Raw genomic sequence first — 18,633 nt, 5'->3', positions numbered from 1 at the left:
AGTTCAGAGCAATGTTGAGTCACATTTTTCTAGACTAAACCTAAACGGGCAAAGCACCTCAGCTTCTGCTGTGCCTGGCGCTAACCAGCCAACGCCTCCAAACCGAATGCGTACTGCAGAAGAGATTGAACGCACATTCCATGAAATGTTCGGGAATCCTCTAAATAATTCTCAGAACAATGGTCGCTTGAATACAAGTAATTCTGTACCTCCTGGCTCTCAACAGTCGTCATCTTCAGATTTGTCATCAAGACCAGACAAAGTCCTTCACATCATTGCCAACTGGAGGATAAAATTCACGGGTAATTCGGCCGGCATTAGTGTAGAGAATTTTATATACAGGATCGAATCGCTTACTGTACAAACGCTGCAAGGAGATTTCGATTTGCTTTGTCGAAACGCAAGTTCACTTTTCGAAGGAAAGGCCGCCGATTGGTTTTGGCGTTACCATCGGTCAGTATCCCATGTATCCTGGAGTGACTTGTGCAGGGCCTTGCGACAACAATATGGTGATTCACGATCTGATGTTGACATTAGGGAACTCATTAGGGACCGAAAACAAAAACAGGGCGAAAGCTTTGATAATTTCTATGATTCGGTGGTCGAATTAACAGATAGATTGAAGGAGCCTTTATCGAGTGGAATGTTAGTGGAGGTTTTAAGAAGAAATTTATTACCCGAAATTCAACACGAGATTTTGAATTTAAAAATCACCTCGATTCAAGAGCTCAGGGATGTATGCAGGAGGAGGGAATTTTTCCTTCAGGACATTCGACGCAAGCATGGAAGTGGGTTTTCTAAACCAGCTATGATAGGGAAAAAGGTCTATGGTATAGATGAAGTGTTGGTAGACGACGATGTAGAGTTATCACCTGCCGAAAACGACCAAATTTCTGCTTTGAGCTTAAATTGCTGGAATTGTCATCAGGAAGGACATCGCTACCAGGACTGCCTGTCTGAAAGGACAATCTTTTGTTATGGTTGCGGTGCTCCCGATACTTACAAACCGCAATGCAAAAGATGTAACCCAAAAAACTGTCGTTCGGGTGCACAAACGAGTGCACCGAGAAAGAAACCCGATGTGGAGTAACGATACTCCAAAGACCAAAAATTGATACCATACCCGAATGTGACAATAACAAAATTAGTACCAAAAACTTTAATGAACTTGATTCGGATAGGTCTGTTTCAACCACACACACATTCAAACCTTTACATGTACGTGTAAAGGAGTATTATGAAGCACGAGACAGGATCTTCAACGAAATTCCAAAAACATCTAGGTCGGCTAGGCGGATTCGAGACTTCTGGAAGAAGGTGAAAAGTTTCAGTAAGAAATTTGTGTGCTCGGTTTTAGATAAACCCTCCGATATTCGACCATATGCTGAGGTCATCCTCTTTGGGGAGAAGATGTTAGGGTTGATGGATACAGGAGCTTCTTTAAGTTGTGTTGGTGCAGGTGCTGCTAGGAAATATTTAGAGTCTGGGAAATTCTATAAAAAACTGAAATCGTTTGTCAAAACAGCAGATGGCAAAACCCAGGATATTGTAGGCTTCGTAGACACAAAGATAACGTTCAAAGGATTGGAGAAGGATATTACAATCTTTATTATACCTAGTTTAGATAGGGATCTGTTCTTAGGGGTGGACTTTTGGAACCTATTTGATTTGCTTCCGTCAGGTTTGTTGTGTAAGGATTACATGTCTGATTCGATGTCTATGATATCCGAGGTTACCCCACAAGTTCAGCTTTCTGAGTTACAAAGGCAAAAACTAAATAAAATTGTTGCTCTTTTTCCGTCGTTTGCTAAGGAAGGATTAGGGAGAACTCGTGTCCTTGAACATGTCATAGACACTGGTTCTGCCAAGCCAATTAAGCAACGACATTTTCCGGTCTCACCGGCCATTGAAAAATTGATATACGATGAACTAGATAGAATGCTTGAACTTGGGGTAATCGAAGAATCAAATAGTCCATGGTCGTCTCCTGTTGTCCTTCACAGGAAACCGGGGAAAAATAGATTGTGTTTGGACAGTCGAAAGTTAAATTCAGTTACTGTAGGCGACGCTTATCCGTTACCCCACATTGATGGTATTTTAAGTCGTCTGCCAAAAGCCGAGTATATAACTGCCTTAGATCTGAAGGATGCCTTTTGGCAGATTCCGTTGGATCAGCAGTCAAAAGAGAAAACAGCATTCACCGTTCCTGGGAGACCGTTGTACCATTACACGGTCATGCCATTCGGCTTGTGTAATGCGCCACAGACCATGTCGCGTCTCATGGATAAGGTCATTCCACCGGCTCTCAGGACGGAAGTGTTTGTTTATCTTGATGACTTGCTGATTGTTTCGGAATCTTTCGAAAGACATCTGGAAGTTCTAAGGCTAGTGGCTGGTAAGATACGCGAATCAGGGCTAACCATCAATGTGGAGAAAAGTAACTTCTGCGTGGCAGAGGTGAAATATCTTGGCCATTTAGTTGGAGGTGGTGTCATAAAGACTGACCCAGAAAAGGTGTCAGCTATCACTGACTTTCCTGTGCCGAACTCTGTTAAACAAATTAGAAGATTCCTAGGGATGACGGGGTGGTATAGGAAATTCATCAGGGACTACGCTTCTATTGCCACGCCTCTGACAGATCTCACTAAGACAAAACGCAAGTTTATTTGGAATGATGAAGCTCAAAAAGCGTTTGAGACTTTAAAGACCCATCTGAGCACCGCCCCAGTTCTACATAGCCCAGATTTCTCACAGCCGTTTTACATACACTGTGATGCTAGTAGAACTGGTATAGGAGGTGTATTGGTCCAGAAGGATGCGGAGGGCGAAGAGTTTCCTATTGCCTTTATGTCAAAGAAACTCAACCAAGCCCAACGTAACTACTCGGTGACCGAACAAGAATGCTTGGCAGCAATGCTTAGCATTAAAAAATTTCGAGCGTATGTGGAAGGACATGAGTTTACTGTGATCACTGACCACGCGTCATTGAAGTGGCTCATGTCCCAAACAGACCTCAGCACGCGGCTTGCTCGATGGGCTTTGAAGCTTCAAGGCTACAAATTCTCAATACAACATAGGCGTGGTAGTCAGAACGTAGTGCCTGATGCACTTTCCCGAACCAACTCAGATGACTTGTCCGCTCTTGAGGTGAGTAGTTTCTCCGTTTTTGAAGTGTCTGATAAAAGCGATTCTCAGGATTATAGTGGTATGTTTGTTGACTTGGGTTCTCCCATTTTTAAATCCGACAGCTATAAGCAGCTTTTAGGAAAAGTAGAGAAGGCTATGGATAAGATGCCTGACTTACGAATAGTCGACGGGTATCTTTATCGACGTATGGAACACGCAACAGGGGAACAAGTCCAAGATGATCTTGCGTGGAAATTATGGATCCCACAGGAAATGATTCCCGAGGTGTTAAAGAGGGCCCATGATGACCCTCTGTCCGCTCATGGTGGTATAAATAAAACTCTGTATGTTCTGAGGAAATTTTTCTTTTGGCCAAACATGGTAGTGGATGTGAAAAATTACGTAAACGGATGCGAAATTTGTAAGTCCACAAAGCATCCTAACCAGCCCCTACGACCACCAATGGGTAAAACCGCAGAAACACACAGGTTCTTTCAGAAGATATTTATAGATTTTTTGGGACCCTACCCGCGATCTAAAGTTGGAAACATAGGTATATTTGTGGTCGTGGATCATATGACGAAATTTCCATTCCTAAAGGCAGTGAAAAAGTTTTCCTCTGACATAATTATTGATTATCTGGAAAACGAATTATTTTATACATATGGCGTCCCTGAAACTATAGTGTCAGACAACGGGTCTCAGTTCAGATCCAACCTATTCAGCAAATTTCTTCAGCGTTATAAAGTTCACCACATGTTTACTGCCGTTCATGCTCCTCAGGCAAACGCCTCTGAACGAGTAAATCGATCAGTTCTCGCAGCAGTCAAATCATATATTTCGCCGAACCAGAAGGATTGGGATCAAATGCTTGGTAAGATTTGTTGTGCACTTAGATCCTCATTCCATTCTGCTATCGGGACAGCACCATATTATCTTGTTTTCGGTCAACATATGGTGACAAACGGCTCTACTTATCCCCTTCTACGTCAACTAAATATGCTAGAAGACAGAACTGTGAATTTTAGCAAAGATGATTCTCTTGCTATAGTAGGCAACAAAGCTAGGGATTTAATGCAAAAACAATTTGAAAGGAATCAGAGGACTTATAATCTTCGAAGCAAAGAGGTGTCCTATGATGTAGGTCAGGAGGTCTATCGGCGAAATTTCAAACAGAGTAACTTTTCTCAAGGTTACAACGCGAAACTGGCACCAACTTTTCTTAAGTCTCGAATTCGTCGAAAGCTTGGCAATTCCAACTATGAGCTTGAAGATTTACAGGGAAACCTGGTGGGCATATACCACGCAAAAGACATACGACAGTAGATGTTGTGAATGCAAGCGGTATCAGCCTTGGATGTAAAAAATTTTACCCCAATGCTGATTTTGGCTGGGGGAAATTGTAATGGCGCTTGCATTGACTATGGATTTTTCTTGCAATAGCTATTTTTTTTTATTAATTTTTCTTTTGCATTTAAATTTTAACGGCTCAGTACGGCGACCTCTGTGAACAATATGCGTGAACGTATGCGAATTATCTATCAGCCAATTGACGTTCTACCCTTATTTATTTTTATGCTTTTACCAACATTTTTTTTGGAATAGAAACGTTAGTTGAAATCATTACCAAGGTTTCATCTAGAATTTTTTAGATTTTCTCGTTCATTTGGTTTAGTGAAGCTCATACCGTCAACTACAAAAAAAGTTAAAAAGTTAAAAGTCTTTCTTAACCTACATTAACGTTGTGCTTAAGTGGAAATTATTTTCACTTATAAAAATTTTAATTTTTATTCTTGAGTTTACTCTATTTTGCCTAGTAAGTACGCCTTTCGTTTTTCTTTCCCATTTAATTTTTTTTGGTAAAGGAAAAAACTAAGAGAAAAAAAAATATTTTTTTTTTCCATTTTATTAGCATTTTCGCATAGGATTCCATGACGAGGTTATGTCAGGAGATTTTTCCTTTCAAATAAATACATGGTTATGTATTTGGATTGATTTCTCTCACAGTATACGCTTTAAAATACCTCAACTGGTAATTATTTTTTTTTTCTTTTGCGCACAGGTTTTGGTTTTATTTTTCTCATTTGATATTTCTTCATTCCTATAGGCTGAATTGCTTAATATTGCAACAGGCTAACCTGCCTAAGGTTAGGTGAGATCGAAATTTTTGCAAGCTATTCTGCTGCTGGCACACAAAAATTTGCTCAATTTGTGGAGATCCCATATGCAGATTTAGTTCTCACTGGTCATCTCAACAAACGCAACGTAAACGAATCGAATGTTCTGTGTTCTACCGCCGCATTGATTGCCCAAACAAGTGAAGTGAAAGAAAACCCCAAATATCCAATAAAATCGCTGCTAAAATAGCCGGTTCGGTACCAATCAAGCCCAAACCAAGTTTCCATTTTGTGAAAAGTGCGAGAAATCCCCAAACACCAATTTTATCGTAGTGTAATACCTATCGAATTAGCCTTTTTCCTCCATGAAAAGAAGTGCCGCCGGAAAATTCGACTAATGTAAAAGAAATACAAATTTGCGAAAATCCGTCATTCTAATTGACCATATAAGTGCTGCTAAATATCATTAAATTACCTATACCTAATCAAGAATCAGAGAAATTTTGCTTTAATTCAGTCACGATATAGTGTTTTACATATATTTGCCTAAACTTCTTCAAAACATTGATTTCGAGTGTTATTAGCATTGGTTAATTGGTTTAAATTTTTGCTCTCAAGAAAAAAAAAAAAGAAAATTGTTTGAAAATAAAAAAAGTCATAGAGTGCGAAAAAAATGGAAAGAAAACATACAACAAAAGTCTCTACATGAATGTTAAGAAAAAAATATAAAACAAAAAGAAGAAAGAAAACCACAATCGGATTTGCATAAGAAAAAAATCTTAAACAAAAATTTTACAGAATATTTCAGCAGAAAGTGTAGTGTACAAATTTTTGATACCGTTGGTTTGTTTGTAAGAAAAAAGAAATATCACCTAATATACACAAGCTTGTGCATATAAATTTTTGGAATTTATGACCATTAATGATCATTAAAAAATCAGTGTCAACCTATTTGAGATTTACTGCCAGTGCAATGTAAAGTGATGTTCCTTTACAACTGTTAACCAATGGTCAATGATAATTACAAGTGTGTGTGAATGTTGTAACTCTGCTGTTTAACATTTCTTACTGTTAACTTAACATTTTTAAGCAACCATCACAAAAACTCTACACTCTCTCATTATTGAATAACACTCTCTGAGAACACAACCAACAGAGAACACCTTTACCTGCAGTCTCTTTGTACTATCGTGGTCCCCATTGGTACCACTCTGCCGACGTCGAAAGCGCTTTCAACGAAGGAGAAACCACAACAGAGAATCAAAGTAAGTCATTGAACCTCTTTTATTTAAATTTGCATATGATAATGATGAAGAGAGAAAGGGAAAGAGTGACCATGCAAACATATAGTTTCCAATGATATTTAACTTGTAATCTTAAGTTGATTTTACACGAACATTATTATTAAAATATGTTACACAAAAAAAAAAATTACGTTTTAAAATTTAATATTAGTTAAAATAATGTAATACTTTCCCCTTAAATAACATGTTGAAAATTACTAGAAATTATTACTGAACTATATGGTCACCCTTTCTCTATCCTTTGGTTGCATTTTGGAATATGAATATGGTTTTGATACCCAACAAGCCCAAATAAGTAGAACAGTGTTTTTTTTTTTTGTAACAAGAAAGATAAAATTACAATCTACATACAACTTTAAGCAAAATTCGAGATAAATTTTTCTAAACAAAAACTGAAAGAAAAAAAAAACTCAATATACACTTTACAAGATCTTTTGTTGTTGTTTTCCCTCCAAAAATCAGCACTCGACTTATAGATTATCCAACAACCGATAGATATTATTTTTGATTTAATTTGTCTCATTATTATTCTACTATATAGTGTTAATTTTTTCCATGGATATATATATATATAATTTATTTAATTTTTTTTTATTTTCTAATTTTTATTTAGTAATAATAATATCCCGTTCTCTTATAATTAAAAATATAAATTACCCATCGATTAGATTACATATGTACGCGGGAAAATAATTTCATTATTTCTCTTCTATATTTCAAACTAGTATTTTTCTCTAAATTTCTGTTTCCATCATTACGACCTTTCGTCATTGTTTGATTAATAGCCTTTAAATTTCATAGTATATAAACAACATTTATATCATAAATTGAATTAGTAGAGCGGATCTAATGAAATTATTTTGTCCATCTTTTATTAATATACATATATGCCTTTACTTTTCATTTGGAATCATAAAGAATGATAGATGAGATTACAGAATATTATAATTTCATTAAATTACTTCTAAGAGAGTCAAATGTTGGTTTCTGAATTATTTAATAAAGAGAAAAAATGAATTTCGAGTAAATTAAAAATAATATGTTTGAGTTCTCTGTAATGTAGGTAAAGGTTTGTTATGAACATATATGGGGCTGCAACAACTAACTACTCTTAGCTTGGACGCAGCATGTTGCAGCCATGGTTGGGTGGGTTTCTACGACAACAAACATCTCGTTGTCCACATCATTTGATCTCTTTCGTTTCTCCCTCTCAATATTTCTACATTCTTTCTCCACTGTCTAATTTTCAATCTCTGTATACTTTCCTTTTCCGTTCTGTTAATCTTTTAACATGACCCTTGTTTCATTCAGCTGTTTCCGTTTCCTTTTCTGTTGTATCTCCTTTTATACACTCAAGCAAAAATGCACGTATCTTTTATATTCAAATGTATGCTCAGTGGCGTAGGGATCATTGAAGGCATTCGGACCCCCCCTCCGACGAGCTATAAGGCTGGTTCCAAACGTGCATTCCTATCAATGAGTATCCCATCAACACCTGCCACATTTTTATTCGTTGTATGCTACATCTTCCTCACCCTTCTCCTGAGGTATTACATTAATAACGAAGGAGGAAATTGTTGAACTGTCGAGAGAGGCGGCAGACGTCGAGGTGATCGGGCTGCTGAGGATTCGAGTTTTTCTTGGTGGTGTGTATCACTAGCTCATCCTCCTCGATGTCATTATCGATTTAGTGGAGGACGGTGAGGCTGGCGAACGTAAATTCCTCGCGAGTTTTGTCTCTCCACCATTTCAGAAAATGACGGGAATTTAGGTTCAGAATACAGCATTATTCTGTTTACAGTTAACCAAAACAATGATTACACAACTAGTTTGGATATTTCGGATTTTTTATTATCATAATTTCGTTCACATTAATTGTTTCAAACAATAATTGCATAGTTATCTCGATATTTAAATGAACTTGATATATAACTAAACGTAAAGAAACACAGAACATTAAGTATGGGAGAGAAAGGTGGAGAATGGACGACATATGGACGCCTTTTTTGAGAAACATAAAATTAAAGCCACATTTATTTTCCTTTTTACACAAAAATATATAAACATAATAGCATTTTTGTGCATTGCATCCACGGAAAAAAATTAATTTAAATGCAAAAAATTATAAAGACTCGTCTAATATAACAGAACATATAAATGAATGTATGTATGTGTGTAATTATATATTAAAAATAATAATTATGGAATAGTATTGCAAAAAATAGGAGAAAAAAATCATGTCGAATTTTTTATCTTATCGTAGATACACTTGTAGGTCGGACGCTGATTGAATTAGCACCTTTAGGCCGGGCATAAAACCGGCACACTGGGAGAAGTCCGAGCCAAAAGCAATTTGAGTATGTACTTGCAAGGCATTGCCGTAGTCACCGATTTGTATGAACTGTACGATTTGATTTAAAGCCTCAATGGTGGCGGAATGAAGCTAGAAATAAAAATAAATTAAAAATAAAAGTTAATAAAAAGAAACCAAATCATGGTTAAATTTCGTATGAAGTTTAAGGTCAAGTTCATAATTCCCTGACGAAGTTTAAGTTGAATTTTTCAATTTGTTGTTGAGCAAATATTTACATCTAAATAAAAGTACATTCTTACTTACCCTATTATCTCTTAGGCAGTCATAAAGATTTTCCAAACGTTTTGTAACATCAACAAACTTACGTTTGGTACGCTGTAATAAAATGAGAATAAATAAATAACATGTGTTGTTTTACGGCGTTGGATAAAAATATTTACCGGATCATTGGTGGCATTTAAACAGTTTGTTTTTAATTCTTCCAACACCGTCTGAAGATAAATATATTCTTCCGGTAGTGGTGGTTTTTGTTTAGGTGGTTCTGGTTGGCGTTGAGTGGGTTGTTGCTGCTGTTGTTGTTGATTGGGGTCATTGTAACCACCACCTACCATGGCTTGGGTGGGCTGTGTTTGCCATTGTGGCACCTGTTGTTGTTGTTGGTTGGGAATAGCAGAGGTTTGGAAATTCATTGTTTGTTGTGGTGGCATATTATTATTTTGCATAGCGGTTGCTGGATTATAATATGAGCCCATCTGGCCCATCTGTGGAGGCTGGGCTGCTGGATTTAGAATATTCATGTGTTGGTTAGGTGGTGGTGGCATACCACCCTGTTGATAGTGAGCATTGGGGTCCATGTAACCGTTTTGATTTTGATTGGGATCAACGCCAAACAAAGGATGAGTAATGGGAGCTGTGGCAGTTGGAGGTGCTTCAGGCTTCTTGGGCTATAAAATTAAAAAAACACACATAATTAGCAATATTACACAAGGGGGAGGGGCATGGGAAGTTTTAGTTAAATTTCAAAAAAGGCATGTGTTAAAGTTCTTCCACAATGTGGAAGTTTTTGATAACAGAGGACAGTAAAAACGAAAGCAAGCAAAAAAATTGTTAGCCAAACACTTTTGAACAATATAAAACAAAATAACAAACAACAGGTCAATAAAAATGTGCAGGTTCTTATTAGGTTTTTCTTTTGACACATCAATACCTGATACATATTTAAGGATTCGTTGAAACATTGAGTAGAATTTGAAGGATAATAAATCGTGTCATTCTCTTTGTTGAAATTTGTATTCACATCATGAATATCTTTCTCATGATTGATAACTTTTTGCCATTTTCGCGTACCTGCATGTACGGCTGACATTTCGTTTGCTCGATTTTGTGAAAAATACGGATTCTATTTTGCGAAGTTGTTTTTGGTTTGAAGAGAGATGATGTTGATTGCCAATAAAGTAATCACAATGAAGTAGAAAAAGAATTTGGAAATTAAAAATAAGAAAAAAATAAATGATAAGAAAATGTTTTAATAAATTTAAAGAAGACGGGTTTAAATTAATTTTGAAATCCTTCTGCAGGAGGGTGAACTCCACTAAATAACAATAATGATTAGAAGCTAAATATGTCAAACTCCTAAAAAAATGTTACGATAATATCGATTGTGAAAAACTAACTGCCTCCTCATGACACCAGTGGACCATCCTCATTAGGAGGGGAAGATTTTACCGGTGCATAGGCATATCAAGATGTTTTCGATGCAATACCTCCTGCTTGGGTGTTATCGCCATGAGCATCCCTGTCACAATCTTATCAGCTCAAGCATCGTATTGAAAAATGATATCCAGCGAAGACTCACACATGACCCAGCCATTGATCAAAAATTAAAAATGAAACCAAATATGGGTGATAAAACGAAGAAATAATAATAATGAACAGTCTCGATCCCGGAGTTGCATCTCTTGCATCCTAATATGTTGTAGTTTTTATAGGGTAAAAAGTGGGGAATCTAATAATCTACTTCCCCTATAAAACTTTAGAAAGGGTCAGATTTTTTAGTGATAAAAGGCTTGAGAATAGATGAATTCAACAAGCAAATTTCCGAACATGGTGAGTATACTTAATGCCCTCAAACTACAAAATAATCTCTTCTAAATATTTTATCCCAACAAATTCTAAGAATTTAAAATTTAACTTACCGGTCTTGAAGATTTCAAAGCTGGTGGATCATTCCAACCTGGTGGTGGTGTTGGATTACGTTGAATATTTTGCATTGGTGGTGGTGGAACGGCAGCATTTGCAGTTTCAATGGGTCCAGCTCCGGGCATGTATGTATTATTAGTGAACGGCGATGAATTGAATGTGGGTTGCATAATTTGAGGAGCTGGAGCAGCATTAAATGGTGTAGTATTAAAGGAAGCGGGTGCTTGCATGGGAGCCACCGGTGCTGGAGGCTGATATGTATTGCCATAACCACCCATTGGGCCAGCTGGTGCCACGGATGGATCTAAAACGTATTTGGCCCGTGAGATTAAACCACCACCGCCACCTACACTACCACCTTGGGAACTTGAAGTACTTAATGGACGTGGAGGTTGGGGTAAATTGTCATTAGTTGGCGGCTTAACAGGAGCTGGCACCACTGAACCAGGATTAAATAATGTGGGTACTGGTGGTGCTGCTGTTGGTGGTGCAGCGGCTGGGTTGAAAATACCTGGTGGCATTTGAGCACCAACAGGATTTGAATTCCATGTATTAGTGGTGGTGGTCGTGGGACCATATTGATTCGTGTTTAATCCCATATAGTTCATATTTTGATTAGAGCCATGTGAAAATGAGCCTCTTGGTTGGAGTCGTTGTTGTTGTTGATGAATGTTTGGTTGACCCATAGTTTGATTTCCATATTGATGTTGTTGCATTTGTTTTGGTTGTGGTTGGACAATATTAACAATACGTTGCTTCAAATCATCCAAATCTGGATGAGCGGATGAGGCCTTTATTTCCATAATATATGTAAGGGCGGCAGTAAAAGCACCTTGAGCAACTAATAAACCACCATATTCCTTAATAAAATCAGCTACCTTGGCATTCAATACCACAGCAATACCCTGCTCTTCCAGAGATTTGTTCATTAGCATTACCACTTCGGCCAGTTCTTGTAGTTCTGTTGTGCTTAACTTATAATTGGCATTTTGATTTTCCAATTGTTTCAATTTATACCATGCTGTTACTAGCTTATCAATATTACCAGCACAAATATAGCAAAGCATAGAATTGCGTATATAGTCGGGACTTGAGGTGCTTTCATTCAAAAGACGGTCACCCAATTTTTCACAAATATCAACCAATTTACGTTCACTGTGCCTTAGGGCAGCAACCAATGCTTCTTTCCATGAATCGATGGTACAGCGTGTTACAAAATCCTTCCAATCGCGTGTCACTAATGCCGATATTACATTGGACAGTTCACTTTGTTGTTCTTGCAAATAACGATTTTGTGTTTTCGTCAGAAATTCAATGCCAGCAGTTGAAGCGATAATAAAGGCCTCAGGTATACGTTTGGAATTCAAACATAACTGAACGGCCGCCTCGAGGTTGCCGGTGAGTAAGGCTTCGGTAATAAGACTGTCGGCATCTGTAAGGAATGAAATGAAAATAAATAACTAATTATTTGGCGGAAATATTTGTTAAGTCGCAATCACTTATAATGACGTTTAAGGGACCGACGAAATTGTTCGCTGTGACCGATTTGTTTTGTGTAGTCTATAAAGAGCCGCAGGAATTTGGGACTTTTGGATTTCATCGACTGTATTGTAGTGTGTTTTAAGACACGCCGTTAGGACTCGACGATTTACAGTAGATCACATATCTTTGAGCACAGGTATTGTCGCGCGTTTGAGTTTCCTCACAAAAAAACTTCACATTCTCAACGTTTCTAAAACTTCTCAGTGTAATATTGCCTACATTTCCTAAACATTCAGTCATCGACATACGTTGTCGTACTATCGTCGATACTCTGTTCCCACTCGGCGTTGCGACTTTTTGAGAGAAGTTCCCGTGCAAAATAGATTTTTTAGCAATAACCTACAATGCTGAAAACTGCATTACAGTACTTACGTTCTCCGCTAGGTATTTTAAATTGTGGTTTCCTTGTTGTTTCTTCATTAACGGCAGCATCTTTTTGGGATGCAGCAATTCCATCAAATATGGCATTATTGTCAAGTTGTTGCTGAAATTAAAGAAGAAAAATTATTTCTGTTTGCTAAGTATGTAAAAAATATATATTGGATTATATTTTAAGGAATTGTTTAAAGACAATCCGCAGGAGGATATTAATTTTTGTTTACAAAATAATCTAAACAAATTGTATTTAAATATATTTAGTATACATACTTGTACATTATAATATGTTTGAAAATTCTTAATGGAACCTAAAGCTTACCGCTTACCATATAACTATTTGTGCTGCCATCTGTACTTTGATCACATTCAACATCCGTTGAATCACTCTATTCATATTGAATGGCATGAATTCGTTATTGAATTTTTTTTAATAGTAAAAATGGAAAATAAAATGAAATGATATTTTATTTACATTATGTTTGTCTGCTGGATGTCACTATCTGTGTATGTGGTTTAGTTGGCAAACAATTTATCAACACAACAATATTCTCTAATATTATATTGATAAAGAAGAGAGGAGGTGACACGCAAGTACGCATAGATGCTGTGTACATAAAGTGTGGGGTTTGTGATAAGGAAATGTATACTTAACAAAATTAAAAACATAATGCACACATAAGTTCAATGCATAAGAACTAACAATATATATTAACGAAAGAAAGTATCAACGTGGTACCAAAGAAAGAAGTTTGTTTCTCTTATCAGTTTTACAAAATAAGTATAAAAAACTAAAACAAATACGATGAGGGAACTCACAAGATATTTTTGTGTGGTAAAAAATGATAATCGAAGATCGAAGAACAAACAAATAAAACCTATCAAACAAATTTTCAATACTCACATGCGTCAATTGGGCCATGCGATTATTTAACTGATCCATATCTTGATTTTGTTGATTTACATCTTCTTCTTCGGGTAAATATTTTGAGAATTTGCCATCGATGTCTTCTTTATTGAATCCTAGATAAATATTTTAATTTGTAGTTCATAAAGAAGTAAAATTTTATATATTTAGGATGACTTACCCAAAAGATTAAGTATCTCCTCTTTGGGATTGCGTTCAAAATTTGCTTTGATAAAATACCACAAATAACGACCATTTTGATCAGTCATTTCGTCAGCCTTCTTTCTACAATAATCAACGAAATTTGCTTCTTCCAAAGATTTCTCCAAGGCCTGGGCTCTTTCTACAAGCACCGGTTCAGTGGTTACTTGGGAAATATTTATGGTTTTAGTCGTATTGTTAAAGGATACCAGCTTTCCACCGAACTGAAATAAAAATTTAATATTAGTTTTAAGTGGAAATAATTATGTACACTTGGACAAGAATGCATTCTTTATTAGTGAGAAAAGGTCTTGGGTTCCTTGTAACGGATTGACCAGAAACAAAAAGCGTTTCGGCCAGCGGCTGCCAACCCAGCAGCAATCCTATCCAGCTACAACAACAGTAACGAAAATTAAATTTCTGAACTACTTACCCCAAATGTGACGCCGCATGGCTTCTTAATCCATTTAGGCGCATACTTTAAGTCTTGATATACAATCGGCGCCGCTTGTTGTGGTATGGGAGCTTGAGCAAATTGGTCCATGCCCGGGAAAGAATCAGCAATTTTATTCGAGGTTTGCACTTGTTGTTGAACACCACCAAACAGTGAATAAATGGATACATTGCCATCTAAACTGGAACTCGAAATTAAAGCAGGATTACGTGGACACCATTGGACATCTGAATACCAGGTTGCTGTTGTTGCCACTTCAGAGAGAATTTCACCTTCCGGTGATTGGGTATTTGGATTCCAACAATAGATACGATTGTCTTTACCACAAGATACCATTAAATCAATATCACGTGGACACCATGACATACCCAAAACACCACGTTGATGGATTTGCATTGTTTTAGCTGGAGCGGTGGCATAACGCAGATCCCATAACTGCACAACGGGAGCCTGATCATCTTCCGAGGCCAGCCACACTTGTGTTGCAGCCTCAGGATGCCATTGTATAGCATGCCAACGTACTCTTGATTGTGTATCGGATAGCTTAATAATTTGTTCACTTTTACGTAAATCCCAAATAACACATCTCGAACTAAACACCGAGGCCAAAATATGTTGTACTTGACGATTCCAGGCAACATTTTTCACATCTTCAAAGGGTTGAGTTTTTGTACCAGGATTCATGTGAGTTGAGGTGTTGTTAAGATCCCATATGAAAATCTCCGATTCGGAAGCACAAGAAGCCAAAAGATTTGTTTGAAACGGATTGAAGTCCAAGCCACTTACAGGGCCGGTATGTTTATCTTGCCGGGCAATTAAGCCATCTTCATTGGCCAACATTTTTGATGGTGAGTATATCATAACATGACCACCCTCACAACCACCCACAATCAAGCCATTGCTGTGTGTGGCACCAAAACCAGTTGGGCTCCATATAATTTTCTGGAATCTTTTACAAAAACAATCACAACATAACATAAATTGAACTATTTTATTTTGTTTTTACCTATATTGACTTGGTGTTGATGCTTTCAATTCCAAATCATAGCTGGGATCACCAAAATTTGTTGAATAAATTTCCAATGTTGAATTTGCATTCGAATCGAATTGTTGAGCTGCAGTTCCTGCTGCCAAATAAATTGGATTCTGTGGTAATGGTGACCAGGCAATGTTCACCGTTTTCTGTAACTCTTTGACTTTCATCTTGGCACTGTTATTTCAACTTGTTCACACCACACCAGATCTATACAGCACATAAAAACAAGAAAAGATGTAAGAACTGTGAAATTGTGTCATCTACAAAAAATCTGTTTGTCTGGAACCAATTAAAAATGTCCCCGTCATCACTTTACTTGGATTGGTTCACATTCAACATATTCACAAGTTGTCGCTTGATGTTTTTATGCAAAACAATTTTTATATATGTATTTCATTTGTTTTTAATACCTTTTTGCTCGTTAAATAAGGAATAAACTTTATATTTTGTACTTTTTTATTAATTTAAATAATTAAAATTGCCTTTCGAAAAGCAACTTGCCGACGTATGTTTTTTTCTCGTTAGTGTTCTCAATTAGGGATACGCAAGTCGACTTTTGTTGAAAGATCTATTAATCGAACACGACTTTTAGTTATGCTGAAAATCGATTAACGACTTTCATGACATACTTTAAGCTAGAGCTGGCAAAAAATCGATGGCACTATCGATAATATCGATAGTTTTTTTTAAACTCAATATCGATAGATAGTTTTATCTATCGATATTGTCGGATTAAAAACCCCTTACCTAACATCTGTTCATTTAAATAGAAATTTCGCGGCTGTTTGGTTTTGAGGTAATTGGGAAAATTAAAACGTAGTTCTAATATTTAATGTAGAAATATTTGTGTTTACATTTGTGGCTAATAGCCCGTTTCCACGGTACGTCGTTCGTTCTCTATTCGTTGTTCGACCCATAACTAAGAATAAATTACTTATTTCCCCACACAAAATTCTATGAACGAACGACGATTTTTCTACGTTGTTCGATTAGAAATACTCTCTGAACTATGAATAAGTATGTCCCATCCCTAACAAATGAGAGAATTTATCGAAAAAATTAATTTTGACATGTCTAAATTCAAAATTGAAAAATTTGTTGAAAACACAAAAACTTTTAGAAAAAAGGAAAAAGATTAATGAAAATTAATGAACTAAACATTTAATATAGATGCAGAAGGAAGATGATTGTGTTTCCTTCTTAATTCCACACACATATCTTGTCCATTAGTTCAAAATCGCGTAAAAAGTTCGAAACAAAAAGGAAACAAATAATGGGTACTTTACACTGTATGTTTTTTACATATGAGTTGTCACTTCTCCCATACAAAATGTATATGCAAAGTGACAACTCATATGTAAAAAACATACCGTGTAAAGTACCCATAACTGAAAGTCTGTATACACATTGTTTTGACATGTCTCTCTCTCTTTAATTTTGAAAATAGAAACATATAAAAATATATTGAAAATACAAAATTATTCAGAGTTTATGGAAAAAATGAATGAAATGTGTGTAGTTAAATATAGAAGATTGAAGCGGATCAACTTTAAAATACCATGAACTATTTTATTTTTACTTTATTTCATATGTTTACTTTTCACTGAATTCCACTTATGTACATATTTTATTTATCATAGTCTAAACACTTACGTTTTCATTTAGCATTTACATATTAAGAATACAACCCTGATTTAAATATTAGAATTTAACAGCTAAAAAATACAACCATGTACATATTTTGTAAACATTACTATTAATTTACATCTTTGATCCTACTACCTTTTGTATACAACCAATACTAGTTGACTTACTCGCTTCTCACGTTGAGTACTTAAACGATCCTAAATTTCAATAAAGTCACTCTAACTTGTTTAGCCAACATTGAAAGTTTATAATCTACCACGCTTGCCCAAGTTGATGGATATAGATTCATAAGCTGGAAATAAACACTAAACAAAGAGTAAAAGTATTCATTCAAAAGAAATCTTGTGTTGTTCTTTCGTATGAAGCCATATCAGCTACGCTCACAAGCTGCTTTATTGACGCACCAACGTGGAGCACAACATCAAGCTGTTTTAAGATACATTTGAAGGAAAGTCTATTGCTTTTCCTATTCATTTAATGTATATTTTATATGTTTTCGGTTAAAATTTTTGTGAAAACAAGGAAACAAAAATGAACGAAATTTTGTTTATGTTTCTGTTAATTACGAATGGTGTCGTAGAAACGGGTTAATTCGTGTACGTCGTTCGTCAGGCGAACAACGTAATTGAAACGCTCGTGTGAACATGACATAAGCTATCCGTTCATCCAAAAAGAGAGTTCGCATTTTACAGGACTACAATTTTTTTTGGATTTGTGTGTGTGGGAAAGTAAGTCCGAAGTCACACGTACACATTTTTCGGAAAAGTAAAATGTATATTTCTTTAATATTTTTAAGAAATAAAAGCAATTGTTTATTCCCCTTTACATTTCTGTGAACAACTTGTGCAAAATGTCAAGAAAAGCATTGACATTTCCGCCATTTTCATCTCCAAGTTAATGGTGTTGACAACTTAACGATAATATCGATATTTTAAAATATTATATCGAAAATATCTAATGTTGGGAATATCGATGGTTTTCCAGTGCCTGGATTCCTGTTCTGTGAAAATTTGAAATGAAAAATACTTCCTTTGTATTTTTTTTTTCATTTGACAGTTTGCTCCTTTATAAAAGTTTTCATTTCACATTTTCATAGGAACAGAATTAAGCCCCAGCTGGCAAAAAATCGATGGCACTAACGATAATATCGATTGTTTTTTAAAAAATAAATATCGACAGATAGTTTTGCCTATCGATATTATCGGAACAAAAACCTCAACCTAAAATTCATTGAAATAAATAGAAATTTCGCTGTTTTTTCTTTTGTGTGTGTGAGAAAGTAAGTTCGTAGTCACACGCACACATTTTTCGGAAAAGTAAAATGTATTTTTTTAATATTTTTTTAAAATAAAAGCAATTGTTTATTATCCTTTACATTTCTGTGAAATACTTGTGCAAAATGTCAAGAAAA

At 35.9% G+C, this 18,633-nt stretch overlaps 2 protein-coding genes across 5 annotated transcripts in view; one reads left to right on the top strand and one right to left on the bottom strand.

Moving 5' to 3' along the window:
• Positions 1 to 18,633, top strand: part of Orc6 (Origin recognition complex subunit 6) — a 213,059-nt gene that overhangs the window by 78,879 nt on the left and 115,547 nt on the right. The gene's annotated exons all lie outside the window — the stretch shown is intronic.
• Sec31 (COPII coat complex component secretory 31) lies at positions 8,377 to 16,158 on the bottom strand. 4 transcript variants are annotated; one of them, XM_073992690.1, is made up of 12 exons: positions 15,986 to 16,133; positions 15,546 to 15,782; positions 14,519 to 15,488; positions 14,066 to 14,309; positions 13,882 to 14,000; positions 13,307 to 13,366; positions 12,975 to 13,086; positions 11,057 to 12,492; positions 10,069 to 10,260; positions 9,302 to 9,805; positions 9,165 to 9,236; positions 8,377 to 8,990 (listed from the first exon to the last, which is right to left on the bottom strand). In XM_073992690.1, exons 2-12 carry the CDS (start codon positions 15,740 to 15,742, stop codon positions 8,802 to 8,804), a joined length of 4,095 nt encoding a protein of 1,364 aa, XP_073848791.1. In that variant the 5' UTR covers positions 15,743 to 15,782; positions 15,986 to 16,133; the 3' UTR covers positions 8,377 to 8,801. The 4 variants fall into 4 exon arrangements, with proteins under 4 accessions (XP_073848791.1, XP_073848793.1, XP_073848792.1 ...); XM_073992692.1 differs by lacking the exon at positions 10,069 to 10,260; XM_073992691.1 differs by lacking the exon at positions 13,307 to 13,366.

The sequence above is a fragment of the Musca autumnalis genome, unplaced genomic scaffold, assembly GCF_047663935.1.
Source record: "Musca autumnalis isolate F117 unplaced genomic scaffold, ASM4766393v1 scaffold_5, whole genome shotgun sequence".
Classification (NCBI taxonomy): Eukaryota; Metazoa; Arthropoda; class Insecta; order Diptera; family Muscidae; genus Musca; species Musca autumnalis.
This window is presented reverse-complemented; position numbering and strand designations above follow the sequence as displayed.

What these genes read in the sequence shown, in the direction of transcription:
- Sec31 (XM_073992690.1), bottom strand. Translation starts at nt 15,742, where the DNA reads ATGAAAGTCAAAGAGTTACAGAAAACGGTGAACATTGCCTGGTCACCA. An exon ending in GCAGCACAAATAGTTATATG is followed by an intron (nt 13,087 to 13,306) that starts GTAAGCGGTAAG and finishes CTTTAATTTCAG; the next exon opens with CAACAACTTGACAATAATGC. An exon ending in ACTGCCTAAGAGATAATAGG is followed by an intron (nt 8,991 to 9,164) that starts GTAAGTAAGAAT and finishes TTTTATTTCTAG; the next exon opens with CTTCATTCCGCCACCATTGA.